The 24,469-nt window shown below is 42.0% G+C and overlaps 1 protein-coding gene across 9 annotated transcripts in view; it reads right to left on the bottom strand.

Annotated features, from left to right (window-relative positions):
* Nucleotides 1-2,339: 2,339 nt before the first annotated feature.
* Nucleotides 2,340-24,469, bottom strand: part of SYT14 (synaptotagmin 14) — a 117,707-nt gene continuing 95,577 nt past the window's right edge. For 6 of the 9 annotated variants that reach the window (XM_060754340.2, XM_060754338.2, XM_060754339.2 and 3 more), the window contains 3 exons: nucleotides 14,274-14,463; nucleotides 8,880-8,936; nucleotides 2,340-6,834 (listed from right to left, as the gene is read on the bottom strand). In XM_060754340.2, the coding sequence (XP_060610323.1) occupies nucleotides 6,521-6,834; nucleotides 8,880-8,936; nucleotides 14,274-14,463 (561 nt within the window). In that variant the 3' untranslated portion in view covers nucleotides 2,340-6,520. The remainder of the gene's footprint in view (nucleotides 6,835-8,879; nucleotides 8,937-14,273; nucleotides 14,464-24,469) is intronic. The other 3 variants (XM_060754341.2, XM_060754336.2, XM_060754337.2) reach the window with 1 other exon arrangement.

The following is a 24,469-nucleotide window of genomic DNA, read 5'->3' as shown; positions in this document are numbered from 1 at the left end:
GAGATAGGGGCACAGCATCCCCCATAAAAGTGCAGGACCATGAATAAAGAATTCGTTATTGCTTTTACCCCAGATAACATCTTTGTTGAAATTTCTCGGCCTTCCAGCACAACTCTATGGTCAACTTCCACTGGAAGCTGACCATAGAATCCTACTGGAAGATTTAGAGGTTTCTGGAGATCTCTCCAGAAACATCTAGCTCCTCCAGCATACCTGGAGGAAGTTGACTATAGAGTCACCCTGGAGGAATAAAGAGAGAACATTTTAAATCTAATTTGTAAATAATCAAATCCCCAAAAGTGCAGACTGCAAATGTGGAAAGGCAACTGCATATGATTATATTTTTCAGTAGATCCAGGGCTGGCCAAAGTCACCTTGCTACCTGAGCATTTTTAGGGTTCTGGAGGAACTGTTACAAGTGGGAGAGAAAACGTACCTGGTTCATGAATCAGATAAAGGTGAAAGTTCATTGCTCTGGATTAAACTATTGTATGAAATTTACCCAGAGATTACTACTTATGTGTGAAAGTAGAAAGTTGGAGTTCTATTTTCTTCTAAGTGTAGCAATTACAATCTTAGTTGTCTTTGAAGGAAAGGCTCAGAGCAGTGATTCAAGTTCTTATATAATGAGTTACCTAGGGATTGGTAGGTACTTCAGTCATTTCAATGGATTTTGGATGCCTTGGGACTTTAGATTCTTTTTTTCGATATGGTGAGCAGAGGCACAACTGTATTTTTCAAATGCTCATGACAAAGTGCTGAGTTGGAAGGTCTTGTAGAAGGTCATCACTCTTTTGGTTGATCTAGGAGTGTGATTGTAAGCCAAGTTGCATAGTTTTGGAATTTATTTAGATCCCAGGGCATGCTGGTGGCAAAGAATCAAGTCATAGAATGAAAATAGAACATCTGAATCCAACTATTTTTCTCCATTTTTTATTTACTTGGCTTAATTATAACTATCTTTCCCCCAGAACTGGGCTTCTATAGCTTAGCCATAGAGTTATTCTCCAGCTTTCACCATAGAATCATAGAGTTGGAAGAGACCTCATGGGCCATCCCATCCAACTCCTTGCCAAGAAGAAGGAAAATTGCATTCAAAGCACCCCCAACAGATGGCCATCCAGCATCTGTTTAAAAGTCTCCAAAGAAGGAGCCTCCACCACACTCCAGAGCAGAGAGTTCCACTGCTGAACAGGTCTCACAGTCAGGAAGTTCTTCCTAATGTTCAGATGGAATCCCCTTTCTTGTCGTTTGAAGCCATTGTTCCGCATCCTAGTCTCCAGGGCAGCAGAAAACAAGCTTGCTCCCTCCTCCCTATGACTTCCTCTCACATATTTATACATGACCATCATGTCTCCTCTCAGTCTTCTCTTCTGCCAGCTAAACATGCCCAGCTCTTTAAGTCGGTCCTCATAGGGCTTGTTCTCCAGAGCAGTAATATCTGCCATCCTGTGTTTTATTGCTCTTTGAGAGTGTGTCTTTTATGGAAGGACTAAGAGCTTTAGGGCAAATCAGAAACCTTGAGGGCAGAAGATCCTGCCCATTTAAAAGGATCACAAATAGCAAAGAAGGCCTCTATTAGATCTGGAGAGTCACTGCAGCACCAGATCATGACGGGATCTCTCCACACACACAAACACACCCAAAAGGAACCCATGAAATGCAGGTTTTTGCTTTAGTATTTAGGGTTTGGTAATAGTACGACTAAGTCTGAAGGCTCTCCTTCTCAGTTCTAATTCCATTTTGTACTTCGGGCTGTCCCTATCTTTCCCTCCCCCTCAGCACACTCCAAACCTTCCTTGTGTTTGTATTTACACAATTTTCACTTTGTTCAACCACACTTCTTAATTCAGGTGAATCTGATATAGGTGAAATGGGTAGCAAGTTCATTTCTGCCCATTTCTCTATAATTGGCATTCTCCAGTGCCACCTTCCACATCATTGAATACCAAAGGGTTCCCCAACCTTCTCTAATCTACTGTGGGTGTTTGCATGTGTGATTGCTTCCCTTCCTGTTATATTCATGTAACCTTCTGGATCAAAGAGCTTTTTGTCAACAGAATGCCACTGTTGGAGATAACCCCTAATATATAATCCTAAATAATGCCATAAAATATATGTAATGATTATTATACAAACACAAGTATAGAGTTGGTAGGATCTTCTGTCAGTCTGACTTTTTGAATTTCCTTAAGAACATCCCACATACATTCCCAAACACTTTTCTTTTCAGTAAATGTAATCTCGTGATACAAAAATGCCGAACCTTCAGTTTGTATACGCAAAATAATCCCACAGAAAGCTAGGAGAAGATTTAAATTTCTCATCTCATCCAATGATTTATGTCAAACCAAATCAAAGATTTATTAGAGTCATAAACCAGCAAAGAACTACTTATGTGTACAAGGTCATTTCCAAACAAGGCAACCAATGTGAAAATTAGGGCAGGTATTAATGTGACAGATCATTGCACAAAAAACATCTTTTTAAAAATAGCTCGCTTCTATCTCGCCTTCCAGCGGAATTACTCATTAGCTGTATCTATGAGATACTGTACTTGAAAGAGAAGAAACATATACAGAGGTACAACTCTGGTGAGGCAACTTTCTGAATGAGGAGTCTCCTGGATCATAGTAACAAACACAGTAATACATTTGAAAAATTAGGAACATTTTCATGAAGCCATCGTTCACTGATCAGTTACTTCCCTGCACAAATCCATATCCCAGTCTTCAAGGCACTATGAGAGTGCAAGTCTTACAGCCCAGTCCCAAACCTGTTTGTTCAGAACTAAGCTTCATAAAGTTTAATAACAGTAGGATGTCCTAAATCCAATTGTTAGTCCCAAGTACAGTAGAACTGTTGGCTCAATGGAACTTGCAAAAATGATGGCTTACCAAGTTTCCATTGATACAATGGGCCTATTCTAGTGGGGTCAAACAGCTGAATTTAGGCTTTAGCTTATGACAAGGATGCTTGGAACTGCAGAGGCAGATATAGCAGTAAATCCCAAGCATCTCCATCTTAACCAAAATGTGTTAAATTGAGGATTTCTGAACCATAAAATACAGGTGAAGACTCAGTATAAGGATGTATGCTAAAATGAACAAGAAACAATGGAAGAGAATGTACTATATTGTACTTATATTAACAATATTTCTGTTCGCAAAGATTCCTGAATAGTTTAAAAAACAAAATAAAATGACAGTTCTTGTGCCTTACGCTTCATGCAACACAGGGAGGAAAATTCGTTTTGTAAATCTTCAAAATCAATCAATTCAGCATTGCATTATAGTTACAAATTTAAGTAGTGAAACGTGAAAGGCACTGAATAACAATTTCAAGACAACAGCTTGGAATTTTTTAAGGATGTTGTTAAGAATTTGAGATTGGGAACATTACACATCCTTCAATGCATATGTATCCATATCAAATGTAGTGGCATTCAATCGCATAGTGAAGACTTTAAAGTAATAAACATGTGCTTTTCAATCACTTCCTTTTAAATAAACAAGAAGATTATTTTTGGCAGTCTCCCTTTGTCCAGAAATCGGAACTTGAACTCTGGCTATGCTTACAATAGATACATATTTCAACCTCAGGTAGAAATAATATACAATATTTCTTTATGTTGATTTTTTTTTATCATGATTCCAACTGTGTTCTGAAGGAAAGGAAATGACCGCCTGTCTTTAACTTAGGCTCCATCTACACTCCATATAATGCTGTTTCAAAATGTAGATTAAATGCATTGAACTGGATTATATGGCAGTGTAGGCTCATATAATCCATTTCAATGAAGTTCAATCTGCATTATATAAGTCTACACTGACCATTATAATCCAGTTCCAATATGGCAGTGTAGATGGGGCCCTAGAAACCATCCCTGAACCCTGTATTTGAAACAGAAAGTTGTGAAGATATATATTTTTATTGCAAGGGCCCTTGAGCTGAAATACTCTTAGGATTCATCAACACTATAGAATGAAAGCAGTTTGACACGACTTTATCTTCCCTGGCTCAATGCTGTGGAATTATGGGAATTGTAGTTTTACATGGCCTTTTGCTTTCTCTGCCAAAGAGTACTGGCAGTCAAAAGGCTGCCAATTTGAAGTGCGAGTCAGGGTAAGCTCCTGGCCTTTAGCCTAGCAATTTGAAAGCAAATGTGAGTAGATAAATAGGTACCACTTAAACACTGGGAGGTATTCTGAGGCACCCATAAGGAATGCTGACAACTCAATCAAAAGGAGGAAAGTTTATGAACAAAGCTCTTTGGCAGAGACATGGAGCAACAGCACCCCCCCCCCCCACCCAGTGGCCGGAATGGAGCACAAAGCCTCCAAGATGCCGAAGACGGGAAAAGCCAATATATACTTCTATCTATGTACAATTGTCTTTCTTGTTCGTATATAAAATGCCATTGAAAGTTTGCTGCATATGTATGTTCTGAGAAGAGTGGAATATAAATAGTGTAAATAAATAAATAATACTGGTGCCTCACCAAACTACAACTCCCATGATTCCATACCACTGAGCCATGGCAGTTGAAGTGGTGTCAAACTGCATTCATTCTACAGTGTAGATACACCTTTAGAGTATTTTCCTGTATACTTCAGATCTCAAAATCCAAAATGTTGCTGTCTTCCAAGGCAAAATGATGATGGCATTGCAAATGATAATGCCAGTGGTGGCGATAACAACACTTACAAAAGCAACAGGGATGCTTAGTACATTGCATTGCTGGGGTTAAACTTTGTAGGCTATCCTTGTTCCCAAATGTTTTAATTCTTAACCTTCACTATCTCTGCATTTCTAAACATTTACAATGAACACTTCAAATCATCTATGGATTTAGTTAAAGAAACTTTTCATAAAGCTATGAGCTGTAGTCTGTTTTCTGTTAGCTAACCAAAAAATGCAACTGGTTTCCACGGGAGGCACTTGCTAGAAAGTTACTGCATGCTTGATTTGTTATGGTTTACATGCCTCTTGGACTGTGCCCAGCTACTCATGTTCACCCAGTCAAACATTTTCATTTTTCTCTTTGAAAAACTCAGCTCTTATTTCATATCTCAGACTACTTCTAAAATAGCTTTCAGGATGCTTCCAAATGAGGCTTCTGTCTCAGAACAGTATCGCAGTTAGGCAATGTTAGCCTCCATTTCTTACTTTTTAAACTTTGTTCGTTTGTTTTCTTTCTAGAGATAACTTCTTGGAGAGTGAAAGGTGCTAGCTCTCTTTTGTCTGGTATCACTAGAAGCTTTTCATCTGAAAGCACATCACTTCCAAAACATGGAAAAGCTACTGACAAAAATGCAAGCTCTAATAGGGAACTAGCTGAGCAGAGTTGTTGTAGATTTTTTGGATTAAATGGCCATGTTCTAGAAGCATTCTCTCCTGACATTTCACAAGGCACTTATGGCAGGCAACCTCTGAGCATGCCTGCCATAGATGCAGGTGAAACGTCAGGAGAGAATGCTTCTAGAACATGGCCATATAGCCTGAAAAACCTACAGCAACCCAGGACTTCCAGCCATGAAAGCCTTCAACGATACATAGCTGTATTTGGATCCTTATGTTTTCAATTTTGGCTTCAAACAACCAGAAAGGTGAAAAGTCATAATTTCATGACCTAAAAAGGATGCTGTTCTAATGGTGGAGTTAAGGAAAATCTGATGAATGCCAGCACCGGGAGTAGATTTCCTTAAGATCCAATGAAGCCATGCATAAATGGCTCCCTAAATGAGAGTCACTTTTCACTGGTCAAGCCAGTTTCGTAAACTTTTGAAGAAACACCAAACATCTGGTTTATCAAGGGAAAGAGTCAGATGTGTATACACACCATGAACAGCTATCTCCATTTGAAAACAATTTTAGCTCACTGTGGAAAAAAATAATTTCCAGCCTCGAACAGGCACGGCAGAGGAGCTGTTTTGTGTGTCTGATAAGCAGTCAGCATGCAGGGCTGCTCTTGCATAGCGACACTAGTGTTCTTCAAAATTAAACTGTCAGAAATGTTAAGTTGCTAAGGGAGGAAAAGGTAATACTTCTACTACCGTGAGCCCAGAGTATACATTTTCTCTCCCATTGTGTTTCGCTCCACCATTTAACTGCTCTTTTCTCCCTCACACTGCTTGTTGACAGGCAATCTACAACACAGCATAGCACCACTAAAAGAATGAGAACAACGCAATATAAGAATTTCTGAATAATAGAGGATTTACACAAATTACTTGTAAGTTAAATGAAAAACCTAAACATGATGAGAGGGAAACAAAACTGAAAAGCATCATGAGACGGACTCAGGGTTGCTGTCCCTTCTGCGTCTGGTATGTTTTACCTGAAAACCTGTGGATGTTTAGTGAAGATGTGGAAGTTAATCCTGCTCTGCAGCATTTTGTGCATTTGTTGAACTGGAATGTTGAATTTGTAATTTCGGCAACACCTTGTGTCAGTTGCACCTAAAGGGCAGCATTGTTGGATCCTGATTCCTGACATTCTGTTGAGCCACAAAGAGGCATTAAGTCTCTAACAGCGCGTGCCACCGACACACTTGTTGTCCTTTGGATTCCTTCATCTCAGTCCAGTGGTTGAGTTCCTCTTCGCCAGAACTGTTCAGGCCCAAAGCAATCCAGCCTATCATTTCCTTTCGTTTCATGCTGCGCTTGTTATACACAGACAATATGAGTGTAACGTCAGAAAGCTGAAACAGTGCCACTTGGAAAATGAAGGTCTCTTTATAAACTGGATTTGGTTGCCCTCTGCGGATGGAAGTCTTGCATTTGGACATCTCTTGACCCATGGAATTCAGCAATGTCAGCTTAACAAACGTATCTATAAAATAAACCATTTCATATGTGAAAATATATTCCACAAAGGATGTCTTCTATCACAAAACAACAGAATACCTTTCAAGGTTATGGTGTATACCATATCGTGTTTTGAATAATTGACTGAACTTAGTAATGTGAAGACAAGGATAAAAATATTTGATTTAAATATTGGCTTAATCTCCTTTATTCTTTTACATCAAGTAGACTTAAAGGTATACCTCATAATCCTTCTAACCCACTGCCCCTTGTTTATTTGCATCAAGCAGACAAGTGTAGCATTAACACTAAGCAAGCTACAACTGGCCACAACACTGTGAAGCGTATCAGAGCTTTCTGATAAATGTGAAGAGGTGACTTTAAAATTGAAATAAACATAAATAAAGTAAGAATAAAAATGGAAATAGAGTGCAGTGATATATCATGGGAACACATGATGAAATGTTTGCTGAAACAGATCTCTGCATGGATGTGGTCTGCATTCAGTTGAGTTTTGTGAACGTTTAAAATGCCAAGATACAAAAAGAAAAATGGACTGAAAAGTTGATGTTAACTCATCTGAGTGAAGTTCTTCATGCTGCCTATTTAAATATGTATATAAAAGAGGTAGAATAATATATTACTAGAGCATCGTTGCTTTATAATGCTTTTCAGAAGTAGGGTAACAATACTTAAAATACTCTGGGCACAATCCAAAATATTGCATCCACAGGAAATATAATATTCAACTGCTCAATGAAGAAAACAGAGACATCATTGTCTGTGAAGTTTTATATATGCACTGGAGCAACTGGATCTTGACCATTAATCATAGAGAGAGCAAGCTTGTTTTCTGCTGCCCTGGAGACTAGGATGTGGAAGAATGGCTTCAAACCACAGGAAAGGAGATTCCACCTGAACATTAGGAAGAACTTCCTGACTTTGAGAGCTGTTCAGCAGTGGAACTCTCTGCCCCAGAATGTGGTGGAGGTTCCTTCTTTGGAGGCTATTAAACAGAGGCTGGGTGGCCATCTGTCGGGGGTGCTTTGAATATGATTTCCTTGCTTCTTGGCAGGGGGTTGGACAAGATAGCCCATAAGATCTCTTCCAACTCAATGATTCTATAATTGGGTTGTTGTAGGTTTTTCAGGCTGCATGGCCATGTTCTAGAACAGGGATCCTCAAACTAAGGCCTGTGGGCCAGATATAACCCTCCAAGGTTATTTACACGGCTCCCACTCTAAACATTAGACTTAGGGTTGCCCTAGGTTGAAATGACTTGGAGGCACACAATAACAATGAGCCTAAATAACTTAACTATCTCATCAGCCAAAAGCAGGCTCATGCTTCCTGTTAAAATACTAGTACGTTTATGTTGGTTAAAATTGTTCTTCCTTTTAAATATTGTATTGTTCTTTCATGCTTTGTTTGTTTTTTTCAAACCATAGCCAGCCCCCCCTCCCCCCCCTACTGTCTGAGGGTTCATGAACTGGCCCCTATACTTAAAATGTCTGAGGACCACTTTTCTAGAAGCATTCTCTCCTGGTGTTTTGACTGCATCTGTGGCAAGTATCCTCAGAGGTTGTGAAGATGCCTGCCACAGATTCAGGCGAAATAGCCCGAAAAACCTACAACAACCCAGTGATTCCGGCCACGAAAGCCTTCGACGCTTCTATAATTCATTAACTCACTTTGCAGAGTTTTTCATTTTGCCTGAGAAAATACAATTGTAGCAACACATGCAACATGCTGCATCGATAGAGATGGGAATACATTTTATTCTGAAATAGGAGATTTCCTTGTCTCCCTACCTCTTGGATTTCTGCATAAAATTGGAATACTTGTAAAGCCAAAGGAATAAAATTATCCATCCAGATATTTCTCCTGTTTTTCTTTTTTAAAACACCATCATCCATAAGCAGAGATTACATCTGTCTCCATTATAAAAGTAATACCATAAATGCAAATTGTCAGGAACCAAGATGGTGGAGGGTGGGAGAGCGCTTTGCTGCTGGCAACTTTCTTTTGCATGAAAAAGACAACATCCAATTAGTCTCTACAGGAACTCACCTCGTATTATATAAACCTGTCCACCTATCAAGTGTTTTAGACAACAGAACAGTCCGTCTGACAACAGGGGGTGGAAAGCAGTAAAAGAAATAATGACCAGATGTCAATAGTTGGGTGAGAGAGGATTAAAGGTTAAAGTTTAAGAGGAAACACTATTCACCAGAGCGGAAGGAAACAAAACCTTAGCAAGTCAGTTTAGAGAAAGGGATCGAACAAAAGGATTGACAAGTACACTTTAATGAAATGAATTTTTTAAGGTCACTGTGTAATCTTTCACACAAAAATTACACTGTTTTAAGTAATGGGCTATCCTCATCTATATTGGGTTTAAAACAGAGAACAGAAACAATTGCGCACAAAAACAGGCTGAAAAGTAGAACTCATAGAGCCGTCCTTCCCGGACCTTCCTCTTTTTCATGCAAACTCCAGCTTTTTGAGTAAAGATCAATTCAATGATCTTGAACAAGGGGAAGCTGATGGGATCACAATGGGGTAAGTGGTCACTGAATCACACCCTGTGTACATTACAAACAATACAATGAACACTAATGGGATTAAAAATGAATTTGGTTGACAAATTGTTTTTGGCTAAACAAAGCATTAAACGCTACTTTACTGGATCACTCATCTGAGAGAAAGTGTTCCACTAAAGTGCAAAATCATTTTATGAAAGCATAGAAGCCCTATCCAAAGCTTCATGGCTTATTCAATGTATTTAGATATCAACTCAAAAGCACAGGTTTTCTACTCAAACAGTGTTAGGGTGGCACTAAATACAGAATGAGAACCCGTTCTCTGTACTACACTGAACAATCATTGTGCATATTAGGAAGTGCTAGATCCGGGTATTATAAAGATCCATCTCAAATAAAGTTGTAGGATCGATAAACAGGATAGAACAAGTACCTCTTATTGTTATCAAGAGTGCTACAAGAGTAAGGTAAAGGTAAAGTGCTCTGATACAAAAATGAACTTTTGGAATGAAAGATGTACTTGCCTGGCCCACAAGTCTGTTTGTACTTGGTTGCACGTGGTTCTGGCCCTGTCTGAATGTATCTCTCCCTATGAACCAGCTAGGAGCTTAAGATCCTATGGGGAGGCCCTGCTCTCAGTCCCGCCTCCTTCGCAGATGCGATTGGCGGGAACGAGACAGGGCCTTCTCAGCGGTGGCCCCTTGGCTATGGAACACCCTCTCTAGGGATCTGATATCGTCCCCCTCCCTCCTAACATTTCGAAAGAGAGTTAAAACCTGGCTTTTTGAGCAAGCATTTGCAAATGCAGTGTAATAGGTTAATTTAGATCCATAGAACTATTGAGTTTAGTAATGAGACACTGAAGACTTGTGTTTTTATTGTTTTTATTTTTTCTACTGTTTTTATATGGTTTATATTATATGTTAATGTTCTTAATTATATTTTATGTTGTTGGGGGCATTGATTGCTGACTGTAAACTGCCTTAAGTCGCCTTTGGGCTGAGAAAGGCAGTATATAAATATGATAAATATTGGATGCACACTGATAACCTATCCATGCATGGACTGCTTGATTCATGTCAATTCAGTATGAGCAAAGATGTGTGCATGTAAATGCAATTGGACTCCAATAAATAGAGTAACTGCCCTGCATATTCTGGAGAACAGCAGTCCACTTTTAGTTTGAGAATTCTTAAGAATGTTTGTCAGTGTATGTATAAAAGGCGAATCATAATTCTTGGAAGCTTCAGGAAAAGACAATGCTTGAAGGTACTTGAAGGAACACCTTCAGCCAGCCAGAAGATTGAGGTCTTCCAGAGAGGCCCTCTACTGTGTTCCCACCAATGAGGGAAATATGCTATGTGAAGACATGGAGGAGGGTTTTTTCAGCTATGGCAGCCCAATTGTTGAATGTTCTCCCTTTGGAGACCACATTTTTTTAAATGGCTGTTTACTATAGAGTCTAATTCAGGCATGGGCAAACTTGAGCCCTCCAGGTGTTTTGGACTTCAACTCCCACAATTCCTAACAGCCAGTAGGCTGTTAGGAATTGTGGGAGTTGAAGTCCAAAATACCTGGAGGGCCCAAGTTTGCCCATGCCTGGTCTAACTAATTCACTCCAAAGTATGTATGCACAAGTTTTTAAATAGGTTTTAATCTGTTTTTAACTTGCCCATTTATTTAATATAGTATTTTTAGTCTCTTTAAATTATTTTCTATTGTTTTACATTAATTCAATCTATCAATGCCAATTTTGCCTGAATTAATCCCTGAGACGTCATGATACAGGGCAGCGTAAAATATCATCATCATTCATCCCTGGGACACTCATTCCTGGGAATTTGGAAGAACCAGTGACCAGAGAAAACAGCTCTAGGGAGACATTTTGCCTATCCTTTTGTAGACAGTAATACTAGTTAGCTATTTATTCAGCTGTCAATTAAATTTACTTCAATTGAGAATATTTAAAAACTTTAAAAAATACGTTGTGTGGTTGTGATTAATGAACTAGGATGCATTTTCTAAGGGCAAAACATTAATTCTGTGATTTGTGTTCTTAATAACCAATTCAAGCAAAGCAAAGGTGATCTTCATTAGGATTTTACCATGGGGCAAAAGAGATTTTATTTTTCCCTTCCCAGCCACAATTCTGTTGAACACTATATCCCATTCTCCAGTTAGCTTTGGCACCAATGGGAGCCTTTTTTCAACAACTAATTCTAGCATGTAGATTTGTGGCTTCTTTGTTGGGATTACAACTGAAGAAAGAAGCATTAGAGATCTCTCCACATATTATGGTGATAATGGAAATTTGATAGCCCAATGCTAGGATGAATTAATGTTTGAGTGCCTACTAACCACAGAGTGAGAATAAAAGTTTGTTTCTAAGCTACATATGAATGATGCTATTATTGAAGAAGATGAACAACTATGTTTAAGACCTGAGCATACCTTTTAGAGGAGAACAGGAGGCTATGCTCTACAAAGGAAAAGTGCTGAAAATGGATACTGTGTGTCTGATTTTTATCCAGGGTGCTGGTTGCAATCCCGGAACCCCATTTTTGTGGCCTCTGAAGCCCAGCCAACCCACAGGCAATTTCCCCCCTCAGAACCATGCAGGAAGGCTGCCAAATGCAAAAAATAGATCTATGTTTATTATTTATTTATTTATTTAAAACTTTTATATCCCAATCTTCTCTACCTCCGTAGAGGGACTCAGACCAGCTAATAGCAAGGATTCAATACTAATAATACAGCCTACAAACATAATACAACAACAACAGGTTTAAAATACATATAGAATAAATTACATATAAGCCAAATCACCAAGATAAAATCATGTCCAACTCAGTCTGTACGTGTGGTCGATAACTTTGTTCTGTAGCTGGTCTCAGCCATTATTCTGGGAATGCTTCATTCCATAGCCAGGATTTTACTAGCCTCCTGAAGAACAGGAGGAAGGGGGCAGATCTAATCTCAATCGGGAGTTCCATAGCTGAGAGGCCACCACAGAAAAGGCCCTGTCTCTCATTCCTGCCAGATGCGATTGCGAAAGTGGCAGGACTGAGAGCAGGGCCCCACCGGAAGATCTTAATAGCCTTGATGGTTCATAGGGGAGAATACGTTTGGACAGGTTTCTTCTGCTTTCCTTCTCAAAATGGTGACATGAAGTTACTTTCTTCTCACCATTTTGAGATGGACTGCAGTGGAAAACAAAAGTGTTTAGGCTTACTGTGTGAAGCTATAGTCTGAATGAGTGGGGTGTATTCAAGGACAAGGGGTTTCTGTTCAAAAGGGACAAATGCAAGATACTCCTGTTAGTCAGAAAAAAATTAAATGCAAAGATACAGAATGGGGGATGCCTGGCTCAACAGCAGTACGTGTGAAAAAGGTGTCATGCAGCAGCTAAAAAAACCAATAGGATTTTGGCTTGCATAAATAGAAGTATAGTGGCTAGATCCAGTGAAGTCATGCTTCCCCTCTATTCTGCCTTGGTCAGACCAAACCTGGAATACTGGACACCGCAACTGAAAGGAGCACCACAATTGAAGGCACCACAATTGAAGGGAGATGCTGACAACCTGGACTGTGTCCAGAGGAGGATGACTAAAATGATCAAAGGTCTGGAGAACAAGCCTTATAAGGAGCAACTTAAAGAGCTGGGCATGTTTAGCCTGAAGAAGAAAAGGCTGTGAGAAGACATGATGGCCATGTATAAATAAATATGTGAGGGGAAGTCATAGGGAGGAGGAGGCAGGCTTGTTTTCTGTTGCCCTGGAGCCTAGGATGTGGAACAATGGCTTCAAATTACAAGAAAGGAGATTCCACCTGAACATTAGGAAGAACTTCCTAACTGTGAGAGCTGTTCAGCAGTGGAACTCTCTGCCCCGGAGTGTGGTGGAGGCTCCCTCTTTGGAGGCTTTTAAACAAAGACTTGATGGCCATCTGTCAGGGGGTGCTTTGAATGTGATTTTCCTCCTTCTTGGCAGGGGGTTGTACTAAATGGCTCACAAGGTGTCTTCCAACTCTATGATTCTATGATTCATGATATCTAGACAGTTGTTACTTGAATCCCTGACCACAAATCATATGCTACTACTGACTGGGGTGTGTATGTGTGTGTTAACAAATTGGCATAGCGAATGTACCTAAATATTAATACATGGCAACAGCTCCTGTTGCATATGAAGCTTAGTTGTTCTGCTAGCTCCCTCAGAGTCCAAGTACTACTGTGAATTTTTGTAACAGACCACTTTTCTAAACCAGATCTTATAGATACAGCTCCCAGGGGATATATTTCAGAACTACGATCATGTTCATCTGATCCCTAAATGTTTTCAGTAATCTAACCTCTACAAGTCCACAAAAATGTTTTTTATCTCCATCTTATTATTTGATTACATTTTTGAAACACGCACACACAGGGAATACCATATACTTGATACCGGATATCAGGAATAATATTTTTATACCACCACTGGGAATATCAAATCTAAATTATACATGTCGATCTCACTTAAACTCTCACATGCCTTGAAACTCTTATACGAATACCCTTAAAGCAGCCTCGACGCATTTACATAAACATTCTACGGCACACGTAAAAAACAGCACTTTTTATATTGGCTCTGTGGTGTGAAGCATTAATAGTTTAGTAATTAATCATTAAGATAAAGGCAATTTATTAGTCAGTCAGTCATGAAAAATTAAAAAGGAACTTGTCAAATCACAACCGATATTTTGAATTTTAGATTTCTTCTGTTTCCCCAATGACTGAGAATAGAAAACATGAAACAGATTAGCTGATGATTGCACTATTTCAGTTTGACTGGGGTAAGACTAAGTGATAGGATTGAAGTCCCCACCAGTGAAATCCCCCCAAGTGCAGAAGTATTAGGATAAAAAAAATTATTCCACTCACTGGGTGGTCTGTTTGCTGCCAAGTTTTTGAAGTGGCTGCCTTTTATCACTTCTGCTGCTAGTCTTCCAGTTGTGGCATTATAAAGCAGCCCGACGAGGATTTCTGGAGCTGAGCCGTGTGCCAGAGACTGACAAGAGGAGGTACTTTCACTGCAGGACATTTCTGACATGCTCATTTGGGAGTCACAGCCCTGGAAGCAAAAGCAAAGCGGTTGGCAAGCATTTGAAGCAACCAAGATACTGACGGATTCCATCTTTATATTCATTCCACGAGATACAGGTTCTAACGTGATCTTACAGGCATATGACAGCTTAATGACAATTAAAAACAAGGGAGGAGGAGGCAAAATAAAAAAGAAACAATGCATAACATGCTGAAAGAAACTGCTGCAACATTCAGACAATTATTAAGCCCAACCAACCCCTTCTATACATTGATGGGAGTTGTGATCCAGAATCTACATAGAAGGCTGTCCACTTCAAATATATTCAGTGCCAGTCAAACAAATATGAAGTTATTGAAGTGTTGCTGGAAAATGCTCAGACATCTTGTATGGACAGAATTGCACTTACTAAGAAACAATGGTGTAGGTCAGAGCTTTCTAAATAATTCATATTGGTGACATACTTTTAGACATGCATCACTCCACAACATTGTAATTCAGTTTTACTAACAAACTGAGGTTAAACCAACCCCTTGTAAGAGATACAGATGCATATGTAAATTGTAATAATGAAATATATGGGGACACAACATATCTTATGAAAACCTTTCATTTATCTTTTCATTTGTAAGATAATAACATACAATTTCCAAGACTTTTGTTATTTCTCATTACGTTCGCATTTCACATCAACACGTTACAGCCGGCACAGTCCTGCCGGCACAGGGCTTTAACCCACTGCATCACCGGGGGCTCCGATAAGGCAAGATATAAATATAGGTAAAAGGTAAAGGTTTTCCCCTGACATTAAGTCCAGTCATGTCCAACTCTGGGGGTTGGTGCTCATCTCCATTTCTAAGCTGAAGAGCCAGTGTTGTCCGTAGACACCTCCAAGGTCATGTGGCCAGCATGACTGCATGGAGCACCGTTACCTTCCCGCCAGAGCGGTACCTATTGATCTACTCACATTTGCATGTTTTCAAACTACTAGGTTGGCAGAATCTAGGGCTAACAGCAGGAGCTCACCCTGCTCCCCAGATTCGAACCAGTGACCTTTCAGTCAACAAATTCAGCAGCTTAGCGGTTTAACCCACTGTGCCACTGGGGGTGCAGTTGGTTATAGTAAATATAGTAAATAAATAAATAAATAAAATATAGCCATTATGGAGCCTAATGTGTCTTTGCATTTAACACATATATTTCAAAATTAAAATTACAGTTATAGGGAGAAGCTTTTTAATAATTGGGACTACAATAGCTGAGAAGGAGGATTTGAACTTTTCTTCCCCTACTGTAGTTTTAAAGTAACTGACTTCTTTATAAAAGCATTTTCAATGAATAGGAAAACTCCCTTGTTGAATATGGTTAATTATTAAGGGATGATGTCAGATACCTGTATTTATTAAAAGTAGGATTGCTCAGCATCAACAGAAAGTGTAAGAGGCACTCATGTGCAAACACATAAGGTCTCATCCTAGTGATCTCGCAATGGTGAGGAAGTCACTCTGTTATCAGCATTCCGCAACTTGGTCAGGTCCTGCAAGCTCAGGCTGTGACTTTGTTGATTGACTCTATCCACTTGTAACTCAGGTGCGTCTATATTATAGAATTAATGCAGTCTGACACTACTTTAACTGCCATAGACCAATGCTATGGAATCATGGAAGCATCTTTTCAGCAATTACTCCTAACCTGGATGTTTTCTTTCAACGTTTTCCTCTCCTTTCAGTCTTCATTGAACTATGGCGAGATTTCTTGTTGTCTTAACTATGAAATCAATACCTCCACTAATATGCACCATCCCTGTACCCTTGCCTAGTCAACAATGGGTTAAACACTTGTGCCGGCAGGACTGCTCACCAACAGGTCAGCGGTTCAAATCCAGGAAAAGCAGGTTGAGCTCCCTCTGTCAGCTCAAGCTCCCCATGTGGGGACATGAGAGAAGCCTCCCACAAGCAGGGGCGGCTCATCCATTATGCGAAGTTAGTGGTCACAGAACACTTTTTTTTGCCAGGGGCGCAGAGGTGCCTCTGTAAATGCCCCTCGACCGCCACTTGAGGAGCACCCCCTCAGCTCACAACAGCCCTAGCAGTCCGGGGGGAGCCTCGGCTTTCTTGCCTTGCTGCCAGGCAATCCTCTTCCCAAAGGGGCCGGGCCCTTGAGCCTCGCCTCTCTCCTCTCGTTCCTGCTCCACCCGGCCACCGGGTGCGCGAGCAGAGCCGGTGCTCAATCCTTCTCCGCGTTCGATCCCTTCCCCATGACCGGCTCCCTTTCCCGATCCCCGGTGCTCCATCCGCCTCCTCTCCTCTCCCCAATCCGCGGGTGGGCCAAGGGGCGGAGCCGCCGCGCCTGGCCCGCTTCGGGTCCGGAGGTGTGTCTGAAGACCCCAGTGTGCACACCAAAAGTCGCCTCTTCTCCTGACTTTCTCTTCAGCCATTGGGACCAAGAGAGAGAGAGAGAGAGAGAGAGAGCCCCTCTGGCTGGAGGTATCTCCCACCTCCGCTCCCTCCTTTGTTTTTGCGCCTACCTTCAGGAAAGGTGGGCATCTTCAGGCACGCCTCCGGACCCAAAGTGGGCCAGGCAAGGGAGCAAGTGCGGCAAGTGTAGTTACTGGGATGTATAGTTCACCTACAATCAAAGAGCATTCTGAACTCCACCAATGATGGAAATGAACCAAATATGGCACACCGAACTCCCACGACAAACAGAAAATATATATCAATGATTGGTGGGGGGGGGGGGGGGCAAAATACTGTTTGCTTACCGTTGAAAATTACCTAGGGCCACCTCTGCCCACAAGGATAGTAAAATATCAAAAAAACATCCGGGCGTCCCCTGGGCAACGTCCTTGGAGACAGCCAATTCTTTCACACCAGAAGGGACTTGCAGTTTCTCAAGTCACTCCTGACACAAAAGAAAACCCAACTATAACTCTTTTAATGCTACAACTCTACAGTGCTATATCTACTTATTTAGGAATAAGACCCCAGGAAGCCAGTGGGGTTTACTTCCAAATGGACATGTATTTGATTGTGCTTCAAAACATTTAATTGTATTGTATTGTCGAAGGCTTTCATGGCCGGAATCACTCAGTTCTTGTGGGTTTTTTCGGGCTATATGGCCATGTTCTAGAGGCATTTCTCCTGACGTTTCGCCTGCATCTATGGCAAGCTTCCTCAGAGGTGAGGTCTGCTGGAGCTGGGAAAAAAGGGGTTTATATATCTGTGGAAAGACCAGGGTGAGACAAAAGGCTTTTGTAAGTTGGGCTAGGTTATCTGGCTACCAGTATTAAAAAAAATTCTAAAATTAAAACAGCAGAGAGAAAAACAGGCAGGGACATCTAATCACCTTTCAAGAAGAGTTTGCTCCAGGCACAGTCAGCCCATTGTATGCTAATCAAGGTGGTCAACTGAAAAGATTCACACCTAGCCCAACTTACAAAAGCCTTTTGTCTCACCCTGGTCTTTCCACAGTCCCCCTCGATGGACAGTCCCCCTCGATGGACTGTCACCTTGTCGTGGTGAGGGGGCTTGCGCGTTCCAATGAACCTGTAGGCACAACAACTGGAGTCGTGCACTCCCAGGAGTGGCCGCGGGGGAGGTTCCAGACCAAACACAGTCCGAAGACCCAAAGACCTCAACGGCGGAGCAGGCGGAGGATAACATGGCACATGTTACAACGGCTGCGAAGGCGGAAGAAGGCTGCAACAGACTGAGAAGCCACGGTCATTGTGTTAAACTACATCACCAGTGGAACCTCACTCTGTGAAGTCTTTGTGTTGATCAGTTGTGCACTGACCTCCACACATTAAAAAAAACCCACGCACAGGCGTCTTCCAAAGAAAACAAAAACCAAGCAACCAAAGTCCCATGGCGACCAGCGAGTTGCGACGGGGGCAGGACTGTGAAATCTGGAAGCCCCTTGTCACAGACTGGCACATGGGCGGTGGGTACGGACTCAGTCGTTCTACCTCAAGGTCCGAGGCAGTTGAGTAGTTCGGCAGCTGTATCCGCGACTGAGCAGCCCTTCTGAGGACCCACTCTGCTCACCCCACATGGGGAGGGGGCTAGAAAAGGTGCCCTAAACATAGTCTGCCTCACTTATCCCTGACTGGACTGCCGCGTCCAGTGGGGTCACCACCCTGCGGCCAAAAAAGGAAAATGAACTTCGGTACGTGGAACGTACGGACTCTGATGGACAACAGTGGCAGTGAACGCCCCGAACGCAGAACTGTCATCATTGCAAGGGAGCTGGGACGCTTCAACATCGACATAGCAGCCCTTCAGGAGACCCGGAGAGCAGGAGAGGGACAGCTGAAGGAAGAAAAAGGAGGCTACACCTTCTTCTGGAAGGGACTGCCCGAAAAAGACCAAAGAATGCACGGAGTTGGCTTTGCCATCAGAAATGATCTGATGAAACATCTGTCCGAAGCACCCACTGGCATCAACGAACGACTCTCAACCCTCCAAATCAATCTTGCCAAAAACCAACGGGCAACCATCATAAGTGCCTATGCACCAACACTAGATGCTGACGAAGACATCAAGGAGAAATTCTACTGTCAGCTGGATACCGTCCTATCGGGGATACCTAAGGAGGACAAAATCATCCTCCTGGGGGACTTCAATGCAAGAGTCGGGCGAGACTTCGACCTGTGGCCAGGGACCATCGGAAAAGACGGGGTTGGAAACAGCAACTCAAACGGCATCCTTCTTCTCACCAAATGTGCAGAGCACAACCTTGTCATCACCAACACGCTCTTCCGCCAGAAAAACAAGTTCAAGACATCATGGAAGCACCCCCGGTCAAAGCATTGGCACCTCTTAGACTATGTAATCACACGCGCCAGAGACCGCCGTGATGTGCTCCTCACAAGAGCCATGACAGGTGCTGACGACTGCTGGACTGACCACAGGCTAATTCGATCCTCGATGGCTCTCAAGATTGCCCCCAAGCGCAGACTCCAAGGAAGGAAGACAAGGCGCAAAATGAACACCCAAGCCCTTCAGAAGCCCTCCAGACGAGCCCATCTCCAAACAGCACTCAAGGACCATCTACCCACAGTACACCCCGAAAATGTCGAGGAACATTGGAACAAACTGAAGACCTCCATCATCCAAGCCTGCGAAGAAACTATTGGATACCAAGCCAAGAAACATCAAGACTGGTTTGATGAAAATGACATCGAGATCCAACAGCTAATTGACAAGAAAAGGAAAGCCTTCCAAGCATGGCAGAGAGACATCAACTGTGCTGCTAAGAAAAAGATCTATGCCAGTGCAAAAGCTGAGGTCCAAAGAAGGACAAGAGAACTCAACAACATCTGGTGGACAAAGAAGGCTGAAGAAATCCAACACCTGGCAGATACCCATGATGCTCAGGGATTCTTCAAAGCCACAAAGGTCATCTATGGACCAAGAAACCATGGGATACAGCCTCTACGCTCATCAGATGGAACCAAACTCCTGAAGGACCAAAACTCAATTGCACTACGTTGGAAAGAACACTACCAAAGCCTCCTGAACCGCAGCTCCAATGTGGCCGAAGAGGTCCTCTCACAAATCCCACAACAACAAACCAGGGACGAGCTTGCAGCACTGCCTAGTTTGGAAGAAGTCAGCAATGCCATCAGCCAACAGAAGAATAACAAAGCCAGTGGACCAGATGGGATCCCTGCTGAAATCTTTAAAGAGGGAGGACCTGAGCTGACACACCAAATCCACCAGCTCATAGAAAAAGTGTGCGTGACCGAGAAAATCCCAGCAAACTTCAAGGATGCCACCATCATCACCCTCTTCAAAAAAGGGGAAAGAACAGACTGCGGAAACTATCGAGGTATCTCCCTTCTAACCTCCGCTGGGAAAATCCTCGCAAGAATCCTTGCAAACCGCCTTCTGCCCCTCTCAGAAGACACCCTCCCAGAATCTCAGAATGGCTTCCGCCCCTCCAGAGGAACCGTGGACATGATCTTCACTGCACGACAGCTCCAAGAAAAATGCAGAGAACAAAACCAACCTCTGTACATGGCATTCATCGACCTTGCAAAGGCTTTCGACACAGTGAATCGCAGCGCTCTCTGGACCATCCTCCACAAAATCGGGTGCCCAAACAAATTTGTGAACATCCTGCGGCTCCTCCACGATGACATGATGGCAACAGTCTTGGACAGCAGTGGCTCCCAAAGTGACCCATTTAAGGTGGAATCAGGTGTCAAACAGGGATGTGTTATTGCCCCAACTCTATTCTCCATCTTCATCGCTATGATACTTCACCTTGTTGATGGGAAGCTTCCCACCGGAGTGGAAATAATCTATCGGACAGATGGCAAGCTATTCAACCTCAGCAGACTGAAAGCCAAAACCAAGGTTACAACAACATCTGTTATAGAACTTCAGTATGCTGATGACAATGTCGTCTGTGCGCATTCAGAAGAAGATCTACAAGCCACTCTAAACACCTTCGCAGAAGCATATGAGAAGCTCGGCCTGTCACTGAACATTGAGAAAACCAAGGTGCTGTTCCAGCAGTCGCCAGCCAATCCCTCTCCAATGCCAGTAATACAGCTTAATGGTGTCACATTAGAAAATGTGGACCATTTCCGCTACCTTGGCAGCCACCTCTCCACCAAAGTCAACATCGACGCCGAAATACAACACAGCCTGAGCTCTGCAAGTGCAGCATTTTCCAGAATGAAGCAGAGAGTGTTTGAGGACTGGGACATCCGTAGGGATACCAAGGTGCTTGTTTATAAGGCTATTGTCCTCCCAACCCTGCTATATGCCTGTGAGACGTGGACTGTCTACAGATGTCACATGCAGCTCCTGGAACGTTTCCATCAGCGGTGCCTCCGGAAAATCCTGCAAATCTCCTGGGAAGACAAGCGGACAAACGCCAGTGTGCTGGAAGAAGCAAAGACCACCAGCATTGAAGCGATGGTCCTCCAACATCAACTCCGCTGGGCCGGCCACGTTGTCCGGATGCCTGACCACCGTCTCCCAAAGCAGTTGCTCTACTCCGAACTTAAGAACGGAAAACGGAACGTTGGTGGACAGGAAAAGAGATTTAAAGATGGGCTCAAAGCCAACCTTAAAAACTCTGGCATAGACACTGAGAACTGGGAAGCCCTGGCCCTTGAGCGCTCCAGCTGGAGGACAGCTGTGACCAGCAGTGCTGCAGAATTTGAGGAGGCACGAGTGGAGGGTGAAAGAGTGAAACGTGCCAGGAGGAAGGCGCGTCAAGCCAACCCCGACCGGGACCGCCTTCCACCTGGAAACCAATGCCCCCACTGCGGAAGAAGATGCAGAGCAAGAATAGGGCTCCACAGCCACATACGGACCCACAAGGAAATCCATAATGGAAGACCATCTTACTCGTCCAACGAGGGATCGCCTAAGTAAGTAAGTAAGGTCTTTCCACAGATATATAAACCCCTTTTTTCCCAGCTCCAGCAGACCTCACCTCTGAGGAAGCTTGCCATAGATGCAGGCGAAACGTCAGGAGAAATGCCTCTAGAACATGGCCATATAGCCCGAAAAAACCCACAAGAACTGATTTAATTGTATTGTTTTACAAATTGGTTAAAACAACTAGTGAAAAGAAAAACTGATAGATGCACTATTCTACAAACTTCTGCCATGAGCAGAAAGAATGAAAGAAAAAGAAATAAAGAAAGAGTTGGAGTAAAATCAAATTAAAAACATAATTCCTTCACTGTGTATAATCAAGAGACTAAAAAAACTTCTAAAAGAATTACACACTGCCTAAATTTATTACCACCGAGTCTATAAAGTTACATCAAATTTCCTTCCTGAAACTGTAAATGATATTGGAAATATATGCAAAGGCAAATTATTCTAAGAACAAAAGTATCACGCTATTCACAGATCAGCTTTGTTCCCAAACTTAAGCTGTTGTGAATAATGTATTCTCAAAATGAAACGACAAAAAAGAATTGAAATGTTTTGGCAAATCAGTGCTCCAAGTTCCTCAATAGGCATTTGGTGAGCTAAGAATGGGCCTCTTGAGCCACTTTCTTCATTTGAGATATGATATGCGCTGTCTTTATAAATCTTCTAATAAAAATTATGCAGTACATCTTTATGAAGAAAAATAAGATGATAAATTATTTAATTCACCTGGAATGTGCTGCGACAGAGCGTTCCAATTATCACCTAGATGCCCATATAATCTCTATTGATGTCTAACAGTTTTGCATGTAAAATTATTTTCGCCTGGTGGCTACAAATTGGAAAAAAATATATTAATGGATAGCTTCTCAAAAATCCAAACAAATACTTTTTATTTTATGTATGTTCAAAAACTTAATAAATACTACTAAAAATTTGAAATCGATTCAAAATCAGATGCTACGATCAGCACAGAGACCAATACATCTAAACCCATAGAAATTTGTAGCCTTCAGCAGTCAATGTATGTCTCAATTGTATTCTTATCAGAATGGCAGCCATCTCATGAATATCTGGCAATATTTGTAGAAAAATAAGGATTAGGGATTTTAATTATTTCATATCAAAAGCATTGCATACATTGTTATAAAACAGATGAAAATAGAAGGAGCACAAGCGGCTAAATATATATTTGACCAAAAATGGGCACCAGTGTAGCCTCAAACAATTCTTCCTCTGCACATGAGGCAGGACATTGCGGATAAGCCTACAGATGTAGCGTTGTCTGTTCTGCTCCACAGTTGCACAAGGTGGAGGATTATTTTAGGTCAGTGGTTCCTAACCTTTTTTTTTGACCAGGGCCCACTTCACCTGGGCCCACTTTGACCAGGGTCCAAGAGGAAGGAGGTTTGCGGAGTGGATTTTCGTTTTTGCAGCCCACTGCTGGGCTGTGGACCACAGGTTGGGAACCACTGTTTTAGGCAGTGCCATTTTGCCAGGTTGTCTTTTGATCAGTCCACTCCACTTCTGAATCTGTTCAGGGACTTCTAAGTTGCCCGTTCTTGGATTGCCCATGGAGGCAGACCTTCGTGGGGGGCCAACCATTTGGGAATTTCTGATTTAGCTGCCCAGAGGGATACTCTTGCTGTTGCTGGGGGAACATTAAGAGGAGTGGGAAATATAAGGGGATTGGGGATATATAAATGTTATACAATACTGTTGCTGAGGAAGTCTGGTTTGTGGTGGTGTACAGAGAGTGTTTTACTAATAAGTAATAGGTAAAGTTTTATTCACAAGTCACATAATCTTCTGAAAGTAGATGTGCTCATTCATTAACCTGTATTTCCTAAGCACACAAACTGCTTTCCTGCATCTATAGAAAGACAATGAGAAATGTTGAGGTTTAGCTTTTTTTTTGTTCACATTAATGGCCAAAATAAGTATGTTAGGTTGGATCCAGAGTTTACATCTTTCCCATGAATAATTCAAAGCCTCCCAGTTTCACTGCAAATGATTCACTGATAGGACCATCATTCTAAAGGAAGCCATTAATTCCTCTAATACGACCAGGCTAGGCACCCACATACACATGAAATTCTGATAATTATTATTTTGCTTCTCTATAAGCCTGAATAATTTTTCTCTTGATCTAAGAACCACCTGTCCTTTTCCCCTGTCCTTGAATTCTGAAGCTATTATTCCGGCCTGAAGGTAACAGCACTGGTATTTTTATGACCTTATCTTTACCAGCTAGCCTCATCTCATGACCTCTCTGGCCAACGAGATATCTACATTTGTCTCTCTGACTTGTCTGGTTAGGAGAGCATGGCTTTGCTTGGTCTCACCATTTCCTCCTCTCTAAACATGGGCATGTGGCCATTTCCGGTAGAAAGTAGCTATCAATCACGTGCTGCCAACTATCTGGGCCAATGAGAGGGAGGAGGGTAGAACGTTCTTTGTACAACTCAACAATTTCTGTACTATGAAGGAGATATGTTCCCAAACTTATGTAGGAGATATGTTCCCAAATTTACTATGGAAATAGGAAACCATTGATAATTCCTACAAATGACATGTTTTGTTGGGTGTGTAAGTGAAAGCGCAGGTACTGTGTTTCTGATACCCCT

The sequence above is a fragment of the Anolis sagrei genome, chromosome 1 (assembly GCF_037176765.1).
Source record: "Anolis sagrei isolate rAnoSag1 chromosome 1, rAnoSag1.mat, whole genome shotgun sequence".
NCBI lineage: Eukaryota > Metazoa > Chordata > Lepidosauria > Squamata > Dactyloidae > Anolis > Anolis sagrei.
This window is presented reverse-complemented; position numbering and strand designations above follow the sequence as displayed.